We start from the raw sequence: 19,479 nt of genomic DNA on the forward strand, positions 1-19,479 counted from the left end.
TTTGTGTGCCCATGACGTGAGGTGTGTTTGCGTGTTTGTGCACAATAAAAATTAGATTAGGTGTGTGTGTGTGTGTGTGTGTGTGTGTGTGTGTGTGTGTGTGTGTGGGTTTGGGTGGTTTACGAGGACTTTTTTTATGTTACAAACTGGTAATTACAGGGGTATTATGCTATAAATGTGGTTTATGAGGACACTTTTAGTGTCCCCAAAATTCAAATCGCTTAAAAAAACATACTAAACGATGTTTTTTTGAAAATGTAAAAATGCAGAAAGTTTTTTTTTATGAGGGTTAGGTTTAGGGGTAGGGTTAGGGGATATAATCTATAGTTCGTACAGTATAAAAATCATTACGTCTGTGGAGAGTCCTCATAAGGATAGCCGCACTAACGTTTGTGTATGTGTGCGTGCGTGTGTGTGGCGAGTGGCATGTGTGTGTGTGTGTGTGTGTGTGTGTGTGTGTGGCAGGTGGTAGTGGTGTAGTGGACTAAAGCACTGAACAGGTAAGCAAAAGGTTGTTGGTTTAATTCCCACAGCCACCACCATTGTGTCCAAGTTGCTTTGGATAAAAGCATCTGCCAAATGTGTGTGTGTGTGTGTGTGCTGGGAGGGGCAAGTTGCTCATGTATGAAGTTCACTCACACATTCTCATTAAATGAATATGTGTCAGTGGTAGCGATGTTGTTCTTTAAAGCGTCATAACATATTTTCTGTGCTTCAAAAACACATTTTTCTGAGCAGTAAGTAAACTTGTACTTTAATATGTGTACTTATGTTGTGTTTTGTCCTGTGAATAGTGTTTTGGTTTTTTTTATGAAAAAAAAGCACATATTAAAATATTTTATATTGTTTATGTCATTTGTGTACCATAAGTAATCCATCTGAGTTTAGCATCGACATACCATAAATAAAATAAAATTAGTGGTCTTTGAAATGCAATTATGTAATAGAATATATACAGTGGATGCAAAAGAAGTTTTGGATTTAATCCACGCTTAAAAAATTTATTATATTAGATAACAAAATATCAAACCAAGAGGCATCTGCCAACAAATTATATTAGATGTTTTCTTAGAAGTAACTTAAGTCTTTTTTTATTTATAAATTTGCTTTAACTTTTAACCAACTTCTTTCAAGGTCATTTTTAGTAGATGTATGAAATCAGTTTCAATTGAGATCATGTTAACCTGCATATGGACATTTTCCACTAAGCTGACTTAATTTTGAACTTTTTTTTCCTTTCTTTTTTATCATTTAAAAATAAACAAGTGAAAATTGTGCTTGTGAAATCTTTCTTTAATATATATATATATATATATATATATATATATATATATATATATATATATATATATATATACTTTTTTTTTTTTTTTTTTTTTTGTGGTTTGACATCTTGTTATTAATACATGTTTAAATTTGGTTTGTACCCAATTTTATATCCTGTAAACTATATAAACTGGTTATATAAATAAAACTTGCCCTCCCATATATAAAATGGCAATCCAGATATTCTAGGCAGAAAAGTAAACATGTTTCATGAACACCCACGTTATCTGGAAATCTGTAGCTTGTAGTATAATTCAGACACACCTGGGCATTTACTGGAAGTCTCAGGCGCCTTCTTACTGACCAGATCTAACGACCAGTTTGGATTAAGGATTCGTTGGATTAAACGAATCTTTTTATTTTGATAGGAGTCAAGGAATTTGAATCAAGGACTACTAATGTATTGATTATTTTCACTCTTACTACAGATAACTGGGACACTATGCTCCGTAATTTTGTCGCTCCAACGCTTCCTGGTCGATAAGATTCGCGTAATGACTGGAAGATTTGGACTCCCTATCCGAACCGATCCGAACTGTGTTCCTCTAGAATCCTCATAGAGATGACATAGAGAAGGATTTATTTTGTGTGGGTTTATTCTGAAGGAATACTGAGACGAGATCGCACTAATCGTCTGTCGGACACGAGATCGAAACTGTTGCGCAATGGAGTTACCATGGTGGCAAGTTCAGCTGTTACTATTGGCCAGCTCGTGTGTGTGTTCACTGGATCGTGTTTCACACAACCCACAAAACAACATCTTCTGTCCGCAGGTTGAGTATTAAATACATACAGAAACTACATTTTTATGAATATGTGTGTATATGTGTGTGTGTGTGTGTGTGTGGGTGTGGGCAGGTTTAAGTGGTTTACGAGGACTTTTTTGGGGGCTACAAACTGGTAATTACAAGGGTATTATGCTATAAATGTGGTTTATGAGGACATTTCTAGTGATTTGTGAGGGTTAGGTTTAGGGGTAGGGTTAGGGGATAGAATCTATAGTTCGCACAGTATAAAAATCATTATGTCTATGGAGAGTCTTCATAATGATAGCTGCACCAACATGTATGTGTGTGTATTTGGGTGTGTGTGTGTGTGTGTGTGTGTGTGTGTCTCTCTCTCTGACAATCATTGTACCCCTCAAAACCACAACCTAATCAATCTCAAAAATTAAAAATAAGCTCCCTCTTTGACACATTTGTGTTTAGTTGTCGGGTAAATGTCACAAAATTTCGAATTAAGTGAAAAGTCACATCATGCGTGATCACCATCATCATCGTTTTCATGATCGATCATTGCTGCTACATCCAAGTACCCGAGTACTGCAGTACTCATGCCCATCCCCATATATAGGCTACATATACAGTTGAAGTCAGAAGTTTACATGCACTTAGTTTGAAGTCATTAAAACTCACAATATATCACAATTCCAGTGGGTCAGAAGTTTACATACACTAAGTTAACTGTGCCTTGAAGCAGCTTGGAAAATTGCAGAAGATGATGTCAAGCCTTTAGACAATTAGCCAATTAGCTTCTGATAGGAGGTGTACTGAATTGGAGGTGTACCTGTGGATGTATTTTAGGGCCTACCTTCAAACTCAGTGCCTCTTTGCTTGACATCATGGGAAAATCAAAAGAAATCAGCCAAGACCTCAGAAAAAACAATTGCCTGCTTCATCCTTGGGAGTAATTTCCAAACACCTGAAGGTACCACATTCATCTGTACAAACAATAGTACACAAGTATAAACACCATGGGACCACGCAGTCATCATACCGCTCAGGAAGGAGACACATTCTGTCTCCTAGAGATGAATGCAGTTTGGTGCAAAAAGTGCAAATCAATCCCAGAACAACAGCAAAGGACCTTGTGAAAATGCTGGAGGAAACAGGTAGATAAGTATATATATCCACAGTAAAACGAGCCCTATATCGACATAACCTGAAAGGCTGCTCACCAAGGAAGTAGCCACTGCTCCAAAACTGCCATAAAAAAGCAAAGAAGTGTCCTTTGGTCTAATGAAACAAAAAATTTAACTGTTTGGCCATAATGACCATCGTTATGTTTGGAGGAAAAAGGGTGAGGCTTGCAAGCCGAAGAACACCATCCCAACCGGAAAGCATGGTGCTTTGCAGCAGGAGGGACTGGTCCACTTCACAAAATAGATGGCATTAGGAGGAAGGAAATTTATGTGGATATATTGAAGCAACATCTCAAGACATCAGCCAGGAAGTTAAAGCACAGTCGCAAATGGGTTTTCCAAATGGACAGTGACCCCAAGCATACCTCCAAAGTTGTGTCAAAATGGCTTAAGGACAACAAAGTCAAGGTATTGGAGTGGCCATCACAAAGCCCTGACCTTAATCTGGTATAAAATTTGTGGGCAGAACTGAAAAAACATGTGTGAGCAAGGAGGTCTACAAACCTGGCTCTGTCTGGAGGAATGGGCCAAAATTCCAGCAAATTATTGTGAGAAGCTTGTGGAAGGCTACCCAAAATGTTTGACCCAAGTTAAACAATTTAAAGGCAATGCTACCAAATACTAACAAAGTGTATGTAAACTTCTGACCCTCTGGTAATGTGATGAAAAAAATAAAAGCTGAAATAAATCACTCTCTCTACTATTATTCTGACATTTCACATTCATAAAATAAAGCAGTGATTCTAACTGACCTAAGATAGGGAATTTTTTCTACGATTAAATGTCAGGAATTGTGAAAAACTGAGTTTAAAGGGAGGCCTGGGTAGCTCTCGGTGGGGCGCGTGGTGAGTTGTGCGTGGATGCCGCGGAGAATATCGTGGGCCTCCATGCGCTACGTCTCCACGGTAACGCGCTCAACAAGCCATGTGATAAGATGCGCGGATTGACGGTCTCAGACACGGAGGCAACTGAGATTCGTCCTCCGCCACCCAGATTGAGGCGAGTCACTATGCCACCACAAGGACTTAGAGCGCATTGGGAACCGGGCATTCCAAATTGGGGAGAAAAAAAAAAATAACTCAGTTTAAATGTATTTGGCTAAGGTGTATGTAAACTTCTGACTTCAACTGTAATTTAAATTATATATGAATATTTTATAAATATTTTTCTTTTCTTTATTTTTTATTTGTACAGTACTGTTTCTTTGCTTATTATTATTCATTTTATTCCATTTTTAAATTTTATTTTTTTTATTTTTCTTTCCTAAAATCTCTTTCATAAATATTTGATTCATTCTTTGTAATCATTTTTACTTGACTTCTATGTAATTCTTTTATGTCTGACTTTTATTTTATTTTTTTCTTTAGTATGCTAATGTAAAGCACTTTTGAATTACCATTGTGTACAAAATTTGCTATATAAATACATTTACCCTCCCTGTATTGACAGATATAGAGCTATTACCAATAAATAAATAAATAAGTTGACTGCATTGAAAAATATGATTTGCTGGCTCTCAGAAGGATATAAACACTTGAAATGTACAGTTAATGTTAATCAAAATTTGAATCCCAGATTCAGCTAAGCAGGATATTGATCAGATTATAACCTGGTATGTGTCTCTAGGGTCTTTTAAACTGCACGATGAATTATGCAGACTCTCTCAGAGCACATGATGTGGACTGTGGCCCTGTGCGTGTGTGTTCTCTGGTGGTGAGACCTAAATTGTGCTGTTACCGTAACGATTGCAAACCATGTTTGTGGATCAACATCCAGCTGAGTATTATCCCTGATCTTGAGTGTGAGGAGTATAGAGACATAGAGGAATCAGAAGATGAAGATGAAAACAGTGGTAAATCCTTATACTAGTAGCAGCAAAGTACAAGAGAACTCTAGTATACAGATTTATAGTCTACCTAAACATCCATTGTCTAAATTTCAGGGGACTGGGATTCAGAATGTGTTTCCACCCCAAATGATACATCAGTATATCACGAGGTAAGTGCTACTGGACTGTATGCTCATTCACAATAGCACAAACATTAGAATGAACTGGACATACTAATGGATGAATACTTTAAATTGGAGTTATATATACAAACAGTAACTGTTTAAAATGATATCTGTGTTAATTAAGGTTAAGAAACTTTAATGTCTTGCTCTTTTAAACAGAAGAAATACCCTCCATGTGAAGATCAACTGGGTCATCAAAATAGTCCAGGTAGACACAAAAACTCGAAATATTTCTTAGGTTTTTAGTGCATTGCTAATTGGATTCACTGTAGTGCATCTCTTCAACATATATGTTTTCAAACCTGTATAACTCTGTGTTCTCTTTATCTAGCTGCCATTACAATATGCTACACCTCAGCAGAAAGACTGCCCTCATGGTGCAAGAAATTAGACTTCATAGTGACTTCTGCTACAGGTTACAAACCACTCAATGTAAGTTTGACCCATGTCTCATGGAGTTTTTTTGCCATTTGCAGGTATTGCTCTGCTGGTTAGGAAAAGGCCTTTTATCAATTATCAGCAACAAACTGTCTCACAACTATTTTTTTTATTTTTTTTATATAAGGTGAATTTTTTAAACATAAAGCTTTGTGGGTAATTCTGGCACTCCAGAATTTTTACTCTTTAACACTGCAAAAAATAAAAATAAATAAATAAACAATAAATCTTAATCAGTATTTTTGGCTTGAAAAAATAAAAAAATATCTAAACATCCTTACACAAGACACATTTATTTGGGAAGCAAAATTGCATGAGATATTAGGTCTTGTTTTCAGAGAAATGTAACAAAATTTAATTTTGTTTGTGCAACAAAAAAAAAAACAAAAACAAAAAAAGAAGAAGAAGAAGAAAAAAAAAAAGACATTTGACAATGGCTAAGAAAACAAACAAACCTTAAAACAGGCAAATAGTTTTTTCCCAGCATAAATCTAACACATTTTGTTCTAGATTTCTCAGAAAACTTACAGTAAAATGTTGTCATTTTGCTTCTCAAGAAAATATTGTTTTAAGGATGTTTTTACTGTAAAACAATACCAGATTACTGATTTATTTATTTTTGTTATTTTCTTTGTGTGTGTGTGGGGGGGCAAAAAAAAATCTGTGCTGATATATTAGGCAGGATTGACCAATATATATATATATATATATATATATATATATATATATATATATATATATATATATATATATATACACACACACACACATACACACACACACACTGTCAACACTATATGGCCAAAATGTATGTGGAAGCCCCCTTCTAATTAATGAGTTTTGTTACTCCATTAATTCCGGTGAAGACATATCATAATGCAACTCCATACAATTTCATTCTTCTGGGGCATTGTGTACTTCCAACTTGGTGGCAACAGTTTGGGGAGAGCCCTTTTCTATTTTAGCTTGACAATGCCCCAGTGCACAATACAAGGTATATAGAAAAATGGTTTACTGCATCTGGTGTGGAAGAATTTGACTGGCCTGCACAACTCCCAGACCTGAACCCGACTTAACATCTTTGGGGTGAATTGGAACGTCAGCTGTGAGCCAGACCCCATTGCCCAAAATTAGTGCCTGACCTCACTGATGCTCTTGTGTCTGAATGGGAGCAAATAATCCCTGCAGCCAGTACTAGTAGAAAGCCTTCCCAGAAGATTGGAAGCTGTTATTGCAGCAAAGGGGGAATTGATGCCTATATGATTTTAAAATGGACATATGGACAAAGACATATGGTTACCACAAACTTTTGGCCAGGTTGTGCATTTTATAATTTTCACAATCTTCACACTACACACAGTAAATGCTAAAAATGAAGACAATTTTTAATGTTATCGTTATATTATGTATTTGGTCAATTATGTATTTTATTTATTTATTTATTTTAAATTGCTGTCCTGACCCAACACAGTTAAATTAAAAAGTGAACACATGCAGAATTTCCAGGAAATCCTGATTTAAGCTTTGGTGAAGATTATCTTCGCAAGTATGTATAAAATCAAATAATTTCACATGTTCTCAGTTTTTATCAATTTGATTTACAGCTGACACTGATTGAGTATGCAGATGCTGAATTTGGCAGAAAAATGAAGATCAGTGTTGGATCTTTCTCTCAGTCAGCTGAAGTTGAAATCCCTACATTACGAACAGGTACTCATTATACACACACACTGTATTCTGTAGGGTGAATTAAGGGAATCTGGAACTTTTTTATGTTTTCAACTTCTGCAATTTACTTTGATATCTTTAGATCAACAAATAAGATCTCAATCACATGACAACCCAGCTGGAATGTGGTAATGTTAATTGAACTGGAAACTTTTTATCAGGCCTTCATGTTTATTTTTGGTACTTTTCAAATATCTATATGTATAGATTTGACTGTGTTAGCCTGTCTCAGACATTATAAAAAATAATGCAATAATACAAATTATTACTTGTTTTAATCTATGATAATCTAAATAAATAGTGAAATAAACATACAAAATGTAATTATTTATTTTGTGAAAATGATTTCTATCAATTAAAATACAATTATGACTGTCCCACAGTTATGGCATAATTTCCAGCACACCTAACAATTTTGTCCCTGAATACATTTTCTTCAGAAGTTAGTGTACTTCTTGTTCTCCAAGTCAACAAAAGTATCAGTGAAGAGCAAGTGAAAATTCACTTGTGAGCTGAATATTTTTATTTGGAGTAAATTCCAGTTAAGCTGTAATAATTTTTCAAATTATGCAAAATGTTTGAAAACACTATTGAACTACCATATGTGTATTTAGGATACATAAAATGTTAACTATGAAATTAGCCTAAGCAAGATCTAAGCAAAGATTTCAATTTTTTTAAATGTCATGTCAATCAGCATAATTTCCACCATGGAATTCTAATAAACACAATATGACACTGTAATGGGAATTTACATGACTTTCAGAAAAATTGACAAAAAATGAAATTTTTCCTGCGATGCATGTATGGTACATACACTGTTGGACATTGTCAGTAGACAAATTAAAACAATTATCGAGAGTGTGAAAAATGTTTTAACAAGACTTTACTTTCTAGAAATCCTCAGTGCTAAAAGTGCCCGAAGTTAAAGAAACACCATTATTAATTATTATTAACATAATTATTATTATTTTTATTTTTTTATTTATCAGTTAACTTCATACAAAGTGCAGTACAAAAAAAATAAATATTTGGTGTAACCACCGTATGCCTTTAAGACAGCACCAATTCTTTGAGGTACACTTACAGATTTTCATGGTTGTTGGCAGATTGGTTGTTCCAAGCATCTTGGAGAACTTGCCACAATTTTATGTATTTAAGCTGTCTCATTTGCTTCTGTCTTTTCATGTAATCACAGACTGGCTCAGTTATGTTTAGAACTGTTGCATGACTATTCCTATAAGAATTAGATAAATTAATTTCCTTTGGCATAAGCCCCGTCCTATGGCTCAGCTCTCAGATACCTTCTCGAACTGTCAGATCCTGCTAGAAGGCGATGATGGCAGGAGAGAGGAACTTACCTCCATGGCAGGACGGGACCTAAACTGGTGGTGATGGGGTGGTAGGGGATGAAAACAATGGAGGCATAATGAGCGATGAAAGACAGCTGTGCAGATCTTATAAAACAGAGGCTGGATTGTGATTGAATGAGATGCCTGAACTGAATGAATGCATAAAGATGCAGAGTCTTCCCGACAGAACTACAGCTTGCGATTCAATTTCTATTCAATTTTGTTTTCAAAAGGAATGTTTGGAAATCTGAAATGGATATTCCTTATTGACACAAATATGTGAACAAAGATGTCTGAAAAAGGGTAAATGCTTCTTTTTGAATGAGAGGTCATAATTTCATTCCTAACAAGCCAGTTTACTATATAGCTAACTACAGTATATTTATTAAACTGCATGAAATATTCATATACACAAGAAGGTAATCATTCAGCCTTTTTTTTTCTTGGCAGTGTGTTCCTCACCACAAAACAAGGAAATGAAGGAGTGTAAAGGTATGTTGGAATTTATTGTTTTTGACTAATTACACTACACAAAACCAGCTCACTCATAGTAGGAATTTATATTAAAATAGCTTTCCTCATTTTAGCTCATTCTAAGCTTATTTAAAAACAAAATTACCAGACTAAAGTGCTAAAATTGGCCCAGTACACCAATACACTCTAAATAAAGGTTCCTCAATGGTTCTTTTCATCATTTTAGCTTCAGAACTATTTTTCACTGTTGGAGAATAAAATGTTGTGGAACAAAAAAAGTTCTTCTTTAGCATCAGGCTCTAAAACACTTTTTGGTTCTAATTGGGACCTTTAGTTTTAAGAAGGATAGCAGATTTAACACTTACTTGATATACTTCATGTTTTCTCTTTGGTTGTTTTAACTTTTAGGTCCCAGAGTTGGCACTAAGATTGACACTCAGAACGGTGTTGTTAGGCTGCAGTTAGCCAATGAGGAAGGGGGAACTTCTGAACCACTGCACCTGTGTATGAAACGCGGAAGAGAAGGCAAATGCTCGGTGAGTGAACTCACACATTACAGCTGTCCATGTGTACAAACCAATTTATTCTTTTTATTTATGACTCCTTTCATCAGCTCTTTGACAGAGAATTGGAGCTTATGTTATCTTATGCATTTTCTTTTCTTAGTCGAGGTTCCTCGTGAATAACACCATTCCATTGAAGTCAGTCACACACTGCACATGTTTTCAGGTACTATAATTTTCTCTGAATAATGCACACAATACACAGTAAACAATGCCTTGCTAAAACTTTTCTCATTATTTGACCTTGCCTGTTGTGTGTTTATACATGTGTTTGTGTGTGTATATGTGCTAGGCTTGGAAAGACGGATCACCTCGTTCAGAATTCTGTCCCTTTAAAGAACATCCAGGTAAATATAAAATAATTTAATCTCATTCCTCAATCCATCATTTTAGGTCTTTAGATCTTAAAAATAAATATATACTTTTGTATTTAAATGTATTTAATTTTAATAAATGCTCCAATTAGAAAAAATACAAATAAAATTGGTAACACTTTACATTAATGTCCCCTTTGTTAACGGTTTATAAAGGGGTTCATTAATGACATATTATTAATTTACAAATGCATAATAAATCATTTATATGTGGTAATAACAACATGCATATAAAGGGTGACTTTAATACAATAGTTTCCAAATAGTGAGTTATTTTACTTCACTTGTTATAAGTTATTCAACACTTATTCAACATTAGTAACCTATGTATGTAAATTATTTATGGTTTAATAATGGTCATCAGTCTTTATTATATAATATATTCTGTTAATGAGCATGAAGACCTGTAAAGTGTATTACAGATGGCTTTAGGTATCTAGGACTTGGTAAATTGGGACTCCACTTGGATTAGCACCATTCTTTTGGCATCAATGTGATAAGGAAAGTGACAACACAAGTGAGTCAAGATATTACAGTAATTAATATAAACACAAAGTGGACTGTAGCAAAATGACATAATCCCTCCTTTTAATCTCACCATAAAAGTCTATTTTTGCTGCACTGTGACATAAATAATGAATTAAGCCTTTCTATTGTTTTAATTAGTGTAAGTAAGAATAAGTGTATTTATTAAGCACTTATAACCTTTAGGTTAAAATGCTCACTATTTGGCAAGTATTGCATGAAAGTTGCCCTTTTGATTTATGTTGTTATAATTTCAAATCAATTAAATATAATGTGACTTCTTACATTAATGTTCCCTTTATAAACCCTTAATAAAGGGAACATTAATGTAAAAATGTTAATAAAAATACAAATGTTCATTGTTAGTTCATGTTAGTAAATAGTGCATTAACTAATGTTAACTAATACAACTATTGATTTAAAAAATATTAGTAGATGTTTTAGTTAACATTAATTAAGATTAATAAATGCTGTAAAAGTATTGTTCATTGTTAGTTCATGTAAAATAATGGTGTTAACTAATGTTAACAAATGAAACCTTATTGTAAAGTGTTACCAACTTTTTAATCTCCAAAGAAAATAGTTCTTGATAAATTCTTTACTGAGCCTATAGTACTGGAAAGAACAATTTTAGGATATTTATTAGTGGTGTTTCAAGGTGTAAGTAACCACATAGAAACCAAACTGATCACCCAAGTAACCACCTGCCAATGCCCTTGCAACCATCTGGAGGACATTCAACATCATCTTGATTTCTATTCCCAATGTCTTTACCCGGGCAGAATTCAGAAAAAATGTCCTGGACAACGTGTCAGTGTCCGTGGCCCACACCAAGACATATGATGGTCTGCCGGTGCTGAGCTGGATCTTAACAACACCCTGCAGACTCAAAGCTGATCTATGGCCATGCCAGGTGGAGGCAGATGGAGAATGCAAAGAGGTTGATGGATTCAGATGGCAGTGCTGTAATAAGACAGATTGGGAAGAAAATGTCACAGCTCTATGGGTAAATATATATGGGCAGCTATAAAGCGGTGTGTCTTTGTTTTCAGTTCTGTATAGACCTTAATCCAGCAAGCGTGACCAGGGCAACATATTTGCAAAATGAAATTACGTGCCATATTATGTTCTGCTCCAGTTTCCCTGTGAAATGTCTAGCAGGAGGTGCCAAAATATAATGAAATGGTGTCATAATCAGATGAGGTTTATTTTAAAACGTACCTCCCTAACCTAAAACTTTAGCCTAAACCTAACCAATAGTGTCCAAAAAAAAAAGCGAAATGAAAAGCACATTTTATGACGCAACCACGTCATCCCGTGTGTCTTCTATGACACTCTCGTCTCACATGTCTCGAACCACGTATTTCTGAGTCCAAAGTCCAACACTCTATCAGGTGAGTGAAAAGTCAATAAAACACACAATTGTTGTAGCGCCTCTAGTGTTCATTTCAGCAGGAAACGGCGACAAAATGTAGAATTAGTCACATAAAAGTTTGCAAAAATGTAGTTATAGTAAAATTTATTCAATGAGACTAGGTTGCCTTAATCAGAGTAGACACCATTTTTAATTTTATGAGGAAAAAACAAAAAACGATGCTATGAGCAGGCTTAGATGGCTCTGCACACCCAGAACTCCAGAGAAAAGTCAAACTAACAAGTTTGTGTATTAATTTGTTTGGCTAATTTTATGATGCTTTCGGCTGCCAATAAAAGTGTAGTGCTCTCAGCTCCATTTAAATTCTGCTCAATTTTCCCTCAAAATCAACATAGAAATTGAAAGTCTGCAAATTCTGTCTGGGCCTGGTTATGAGGCATAGAAGTAGATTCCATGTAATGTGTATCACTGTCAAGGTCTGATTTTCACAAACCACATTTTCTGGAGTTTTCTTGTCCATTGGAAATTTGTGGGAAGATTTACTGTAGGATCCAAAAGTGTGAAACCACATTGAAAATCTTGTTTGTTACTGATTTAAACCTGGAAATAAACACAACGTTATGGGACATTGAAAAATCAGCTCGAGTGCATTTAGTCTTTAAAGTAAAAGTCAGCATTACCTTCTGTGCTTAACGAAATTCATACCACTGCCCCCAGTGGCCAAAGCTGGAAGTGTTGTTGAAGTGAAATATCCACAATGTGGTGCCAAAAGCAAGTTGTCATTTTAGTTGTAAATGATGTAATACAGTCAACAGGAATGCATATTTTATTAACCCTACACCCCAACCCAAAACCTAACTATCTGTGGAGTAAAAATTAAAGTGAAAATTAGAGTGAAAATGCCACCTTCAAAACATGCTCACTGTTGTTTATGTGAACACGATTACTTCCTGGTTTCCACAGGATATGAAGAGTTTACTCATACAACGTTCTATCAGTTGTGCCATGAGGAAAGGTCAACACATTTTAATTAATGCAAAAATGTCTGATGGGAAATGGTACTCATCAGTAATTTGGTAGAATGGGGTCAATTTCAGGTTGCATGAACATTCGGAAGTAATATGTCAATTTCCATTGTGATCATGTTGACCTACTGAATACTAATTGTAAAGTTTTTCAGTCAAATTGTTATGCTGATAATGTAATTCCTAATTAAATATTTGGGATTTGTATGTTAGAAAAGAATGCAAAATGAAGCATTTTCACTATTGGTCTCAAACGTTTGGCCCTCACTATATTTGTAATGTTGTGTTAGCTGAACAATCGACACAAAGGTACACAACAGTACGACATATTGAATGAACTGTACTTCTGTCTCTAATGGTTCCATATTAAATTTACTTTGACAAAGATCTATAGAAAATAATTGTTTCTACATTTACAGTAAAATAAGCTGTTTGCTTAAACATTTTTGTTCCCTTTTGTTCTCTGTAGGCATCTGGGACATTTGTAAATATCAGTTCTCGGAGTCCCCATCAACTATGTTTGATGGTATGATACTATCTCCCTTATTGATTTCCAATTTATTAAGCATGTAATTAAGAGCAAACAGAACATGACAATGGCAAACATTATTCATTGTCTTATTGTTTGTCTTCAGCTTCAAGTAGATGGAAAGATTCTGCACTATACCTGCCAACATCCCTGTAAGTGTGTGATTAGGGAAACCATTTGATATACTGTAATGTTATCTGTCCTGTATTCAAATGCATTTATATGCTAATATAATTATAAACTCTCCTGTTTAAAGCTGCCTTTTATTGTCATATTGTCACAATGATTTATGTGTTAGGATATACGAAGCTTACTCAAAACTAACATTTGCTGTACTTTGTAGAAGTGTGACGATTGTTATCAGTTGGTTCATCATTGCATGTTATGTTTCTTCAGTGGAACGGCAGTACTGGGGCCTTCTCATTATTCTGCCGCTGATCATTGTTTGTCTGGCTGTTTTTGGAAGTCTTCTACTCATGAACAAACTCAAATGTGAGTCTTTGCCATTCAGTGAATACAACATTTATTAGTCTCCATGGTATTTTTTTTTCTTCTACCAAAGAGCAACAAACTAGAGCAGCAAACTAACTAGCAACATACTAAATACATAATATACTGTATTAATTGGTTTCTAGTGTTGAATTCCCATTGTCTCGGTTCCAAAATCTACCAACAGCTTTAGCAACTATTGTATAAAACAAGTCTTCATTTTATTTCAGCAGTTATGATTACATACATTTGCTGACATTAAATTGTATTATACACTCACCAAGTACTTTATTAGGAACACTGTGGTCCTAATAAAGTGCCCAACATGGTCTTCTACTTTTGTAGCCTATCCGCCTCAAGATGTGACATGTTGTGCATTCTGAGATGCTATTCTGCTCACTACAATTGTACAGAGTGGTTATCTGAGGTACTGCAGCCTTTCTATCAGCTCGAACCAGTCTGGCCATTCTCCGTTGACCTCTCTCATCAACACGGCGTTTCCGTCCGCAGAACTGCTGCTCACTGGATGTTTTTTTGTATTTGGCACCATTCTGAGTAAACTCCAGAGACTGTTGTGCATTAAAATCCCAGGAGATCAGCAGTTCCAGAAATACTCAAACCAGTCCATCTGGCACCAACACTCATGCCACGATCAAAATCACTGAGATCATATTTTTTCCCCATTCTGATGGTTGATGTGAACATTAGCTGAAGCTCCTGACCCGTATCTGCTTGATTTTGTGCATTGCACTGCTGCAGCACGATTGGCTGATTAATTAATCACATAAATAAGTAGTTGTACAGATGTTCCTAATAAAATGCTTGGTGAGTGTATATATTATATTGTCATTATATCAGCAGTGGCCAATGAAAAACCTATATCAGTCAAGTAGTTGCAGTTACCACCAAAAAAGTCTGATTTGATGACTTTTGAAGTTCAATATACCTGTACATATTCAAACATCAAAATATGTTCTAAAAACAGAATCTGTATGCTCCGAAGTTCTTCAAAAAATATATAAAGGTGTTCTTTAATGAGGAAATAATAATCCAAAAATAAAAAGGAAAATCAAGGCACACTTCCAGATCAAACATATAGTAAAAGCCTTTATTGTCAATGGCTATAACAATAGTCAAAAACAATGGAAAAAAGAGGGCTGCAAACTTACGTGTATCTGCAAAAATGCCTTCTTCAGGGTGCAGCCTACAACACACAAAAATGACTTAAGAAAAGACTCTCACTTCATTATTGCTAAATTGGGCACACCTGCTCAGAAGTAATCACTAACACACATAATTTAGTGTCAGAAATCCACTAGGTGGAATGAAGAAATTGACTTTTCTTTAAATAGTTGATGTATTTTTCCTATTGTGGTTATAATTTATATATATATATATATATATATATATGTGTGTGTGTGTGTGTGTGTGTGTGTGTGTATAAAATACATTTCTCTCTCTCTTTATTGTGACATCATTTACTATGATATAAGTACCTAGATATACTCCACCTAGTGGATTTCTGATACTAAATTATGTGTGTTAGTGATTTCTTCAGAGCAGGTGTGCCCAATTTAGCAATAATGAAGTGAGTATCTTTTAAAGGCTTTTACTAAATTTTTTATCTGGAAGTGTGCCTTGATTTCCCTTTTTCTTTTTGGGTCAAAATATGTTCTTTTGTTGCTAGAGATTGAAAAGTAGAATAAAAATAAACAATCTAGATTAGACATTTTACTGACAAAAACTTTATACATTCGTTCCCTGAATAATTGTGAGATTGAGAAGGACAGTTGATGGTATTGTCTGCAAACTGAAATATTGACCAGACCGACTTTGTGTCCTTTTTGCATCTCAATGGGTCCATTCAAGTGTCTCTTTCAATGGTGCATATTTTTGTGCTGATGTGTAGAATGCATTTATTAAATTTTTCTATGTATTACACTGAAAAGGACAAAGCAAAGGTCTTTTGGGGCTCTTAGTGGTTATAAATGCATTATAGAAAACCTTACTACTTTACTGATGCGGTTTTATGTTGTTGTGTGTGGCTACAGGGTCGCTTAGCGAATGGGACAGAAGACATCATTCTAAAGGTACTACAGCTGCAACATTGGTCTTATTTACATTATAGTCATTAACATTAAGAGGCTTTTTAGCATAGGAATAGTTCACCCAAAAATAATTTACTCATCCTCATGTCGTTCCAAACCTGTATGACTCTCGTTTTCCCGTGGCACATAAATAAAAATATTTTGCCAAAATGTCAAAATGTATCCATACAACAAAAGTGAATGGGAACTGGGGTTTTCAAGCTCCAAATATGACAAAAAAGCACCATTAAAGTAACATAAAAGTGGTCAACTGGAGACACACACTATATTTAAAGTATTCTGAAATCATATATTCTCTTTGTGCGAGGAACAGACCCAATTTTATTGATATCCACTTAAACTCTTTCCATCCACAGTAGCTCCTAGGTCTTATTTACGTTTCTGTACATTCAAACATGGAGAGTCAAGGTTTGAAATCAATGACGAACGGTCACGAGACACGAATGAATCAACGAAGTTTGACATCACTAATGTCAAGACTGGCATGGTGTATCTTAACATGTCTTGTTTGAATTACACGCAAACAAAAGCACACAGAGTCCTTTAGAGAACAGCGAGGGAATTTATTAAATAAGTTTGCATTCCCTCGCATTACACAGTTGAACGATAATGTAGTAAATCACAAAATTTACCATGGTTTTGCTCCATGGTTAATTTGTGTGGTGTAAGTATAATTTTTAAAACCACAGTTTTCACACACACACACAAAAACAACAACAAAAAACATGCCCTTACTCAAAATTAACTAATGGTTTCACTATTAAACCAGTTTTAGAAACCATGTTTTAAGTACCACAAATTAACCATGGTGTTATTATAGTAAAACTACCCATGTTTCTGGCAGAATGATTTTAATTTTTATTAACAAAAAAATCTGGATTTTTCTTTTCCTGTATTATTACTACGGTTTTACCCCAAATGTCATGGTTAAAATATGGTTATTGTAGTAAAATGATGATAATTTTGTGGTTATGCTTTTACTACAAATATCTTATTTCAACTAGGTTGCTGTAGTAAAACCATGGATAACCCTTAAGAAAAAGAACTGTAGTTTACCATGATATTTGTAATGATCCATAACAACAAAATTAACTATGGTTACTACAGTCATGGTCACTCCAATATTTATATATTAAAAGTATATTTACTAAATGGATAGTACAGTATTACTGTAGTAAAACCATAGTTAATTTGATAAAAAATGGTTTCCAATGGTTTCCACAAAAATAAATAAACGGTTACTACATCCTTGTTACTACAATATAACTAAAGTAAATCTTTGTTTAATTTTTGTTAGGGAATTTTCATAAGGGTTGGATAAAAGTATTGTAAAGGAACCCAAAATAATTGAAAGAAAGTTAATGCCAGGGATGGCAAACTATTGCAATGGAACACAAAATTTTTTGTGAGGGAATGCAAAACTATTTCAGAAAATAAATTCCCTCCCTGTCCTCTAAGGGGCTCTATATAACAAGCGCAAATTCAACAACCTTAGTCTCCATTCAGTTTTGTTGTATGGTAAAGAGCTGCATATTCATTCTGCAAAATATCTTCTTTTGTATTTCATGGTAGAAAGAAAGTCATACAGTTTTGGAATGACACAAGGGTGAATAAATGATGAGAGATTTTTCATTATTGGGTGACCTGATCCTTTATTCATGATGATCTAATGCCCTCTTTTTTCTTTCTCTCCAGATACAAGAGGGCAGGTGTTGTTGCTGCATTACTCTGCTGCCGACCCATGGCAAATGCGTTTGGTGTGCAAGCTGGGCCAATTGCTTTCTGAGCTGGGTTTCCATGTGTCTCTAGACCTTTGGAACCAGGCAGAGCTCAGTTCTCTGGGCCCAACGCCGTGGTTCCATTCCAAGCTCGGTCACATCCAGAAACAGGGAGGCAAAGCTCTTCTGATGCTTTCTCCATCAACACTACAGCGAGCCAAATGGTACTGGAATTTTTCAAGGGAAGGGATGGAAGAAAGCCACAGCAACCCTAACATATACTTCTCAGATATGCTGGGTGCTGCCCTAGACTGCATTTTTGCTGATTGCCAGAAGGGTGGCACTGCACAGCGGTTCGTTCTCGTGCAGTTAGACTGTCATGAACATCTGATCAATGAAGGGTATGACATGCCAATGTTGCTCAGGGGTCTGCCACTCTATAAACTCCCCTCACAGAGTCAAGGACTACTTAAAGAGCTGTGTTTGAAAAGTCCGAACAGTGTCAGTGGAAAGTTGAAGAAGATGTGGTGGATAAAGAGAGCACGGAGGAAGCTGGCTCAAGGAATACAAAATGTTTGTAATGGGAAGAGTGTGAGGACTGAATCAATGCTCACTCAGATGGATTCAATCAGCCTAGACATGGAAGACATGGAGGAGAAGGTTTTTCTAAAAACTGAACAATTATAGAGCACTGACATGGTACCATGGTAATACCATGCTTTTTGGACATTTACCATAGTAGTACTACAATTGTAATGTTTTGAAGTACCTTGGAGTACCATGTAAATGCCATGGTACATATATATAGTAATATCGTAAAGTACCATAGTATTACCTGACATGAAATGATATTAACATGGCTCAAATCAGAGTGGAGTGGTTGTTAAAAAGGCAGTCTGCATATTTTTCTAAAGTACGAAGGAAAACGAGAATTTAACAGCACAGTATAACTACTGGAAATAACATTCACAATTGCAGTAGAGTGCACCCTTGAAAAAGTGTTTGACAATGTCAGCCCAGAAGAGTTTTTATCAATATGGATCTTAAAACCTCTTATATAGATTTTCTGTTGTTTTACCTATTTTAACCTTGATTTTGCCATGCAAATTGCCGTGGAAGTTGACATGGCATTAAATTAAGCAAACAACTATAGAGCAAGTTCAATGGAACATCCATAAGTGTAAATACATGTAAATAGTAAAATATTTGGGAATTTTTACAGTTAATTTAAAATGCTATGCTTGTACTCAAATATACAGTTTATTGACAATTTGAGTGTTGTGCCTTGTGTTGTACATGTGACGGATGGAATATGCCCTATGCATTTAGAAGGCCAGCAGGATAAAATATCGTTCACTAGACATCTATAAATAAACACGTTCCTGAGAAGCACAGCGTGCAATGTGCGCGACAGCTTTTTTTTTTTTTTTAAGCGCGCGTTTTGATCGTCAACCACTGAGGCAAACCACATAAATAAAAGGGATGGGAATGCTACGTGCTTAAAGTGGGCGGTGCTTAACG

At 35.1% G+C, this 19,479-nt stretch overlaps 1 protein-coding gene across 3 annotated transcripts; it reads left to right on the forward strand.

Annotated features, from left to right (window-relative positions):
- The first annotated feature begins 670 nt into the window (after nucleotides 1-670).
- Nucleotides 671-19,340, forward strand: il17rc (interleukin 17 receptor C). 3 transcript variants are annotated; one of them, XM_051675737.1, is made up of 17 exons: nucleotides 671-737; nucleotides 1,755-2,099; nucleotides 4,874-5,099; nucleotides 5,190-5,245; nucleotides 5,420-5,468; nucleotides 5,592-5,692; nucleotides 7,303-7,408; nucleotides 9,229-9,270; nucleotides 9,661-9,788; nucleotides 9,919-9,981; nucleotides 10,108-10,162; nucleotides 11,497-11,720; nucleotides 13,584-13,640; nucleotides 13,750-13,795; nucleotides 14,040-14,135; nucleotides 16,184-16,222; nucleotides 17,936-19,340. In XM_051675737.1, exons 2-17 carry the CDS (start codon nucleotides 1,992-1,994, stop codon nucleotides 18,643-18,645), a joined length of 2,106 nt encoding a protein of 701 aa, XP_051531697.1. In that variant the 5' UTR covers nucleotides 671-737; nucleotides 1,755-1,991; the 3' UTR covers nucleotides 18,646-19,340. The 3 variants fall into 3 exon arrangements, with proteins under 3 accessions (XP_051531697.1, XP_051531696.1, XP_051531698.1); XM_051675736.1 differs by lacking the exon at nucleotides 671-737 and having other exon boundaries at nucleotides 1,597-2,099; XM_051675738.1 differs by lacking the exon at nucleotides 671-737 and having other exon boundaries at nucleotides 1,597-2,099; nucleotides 5,423-5,468.
- Nucleotides 19,341-19,479: the final 139 nt, after the last annotated feature.

The sequence above is a fragment of the Myxocyprinus asiaticus genome, chromosome 37, assembly GCF_019703515.2.
Source record: "Myxocyprinus asiaticus isolate MX2 ecotype Aquarium Trade chromosome 37, UBuf_Myxa_2, whole genome shotgun sequence".
NCBI lineage: Eukaryota > Metazoa > Chordata > Actinopteri > Cypriniformes > Catostomidae > Myxocyprinus > Myxocyprinus asiaticus.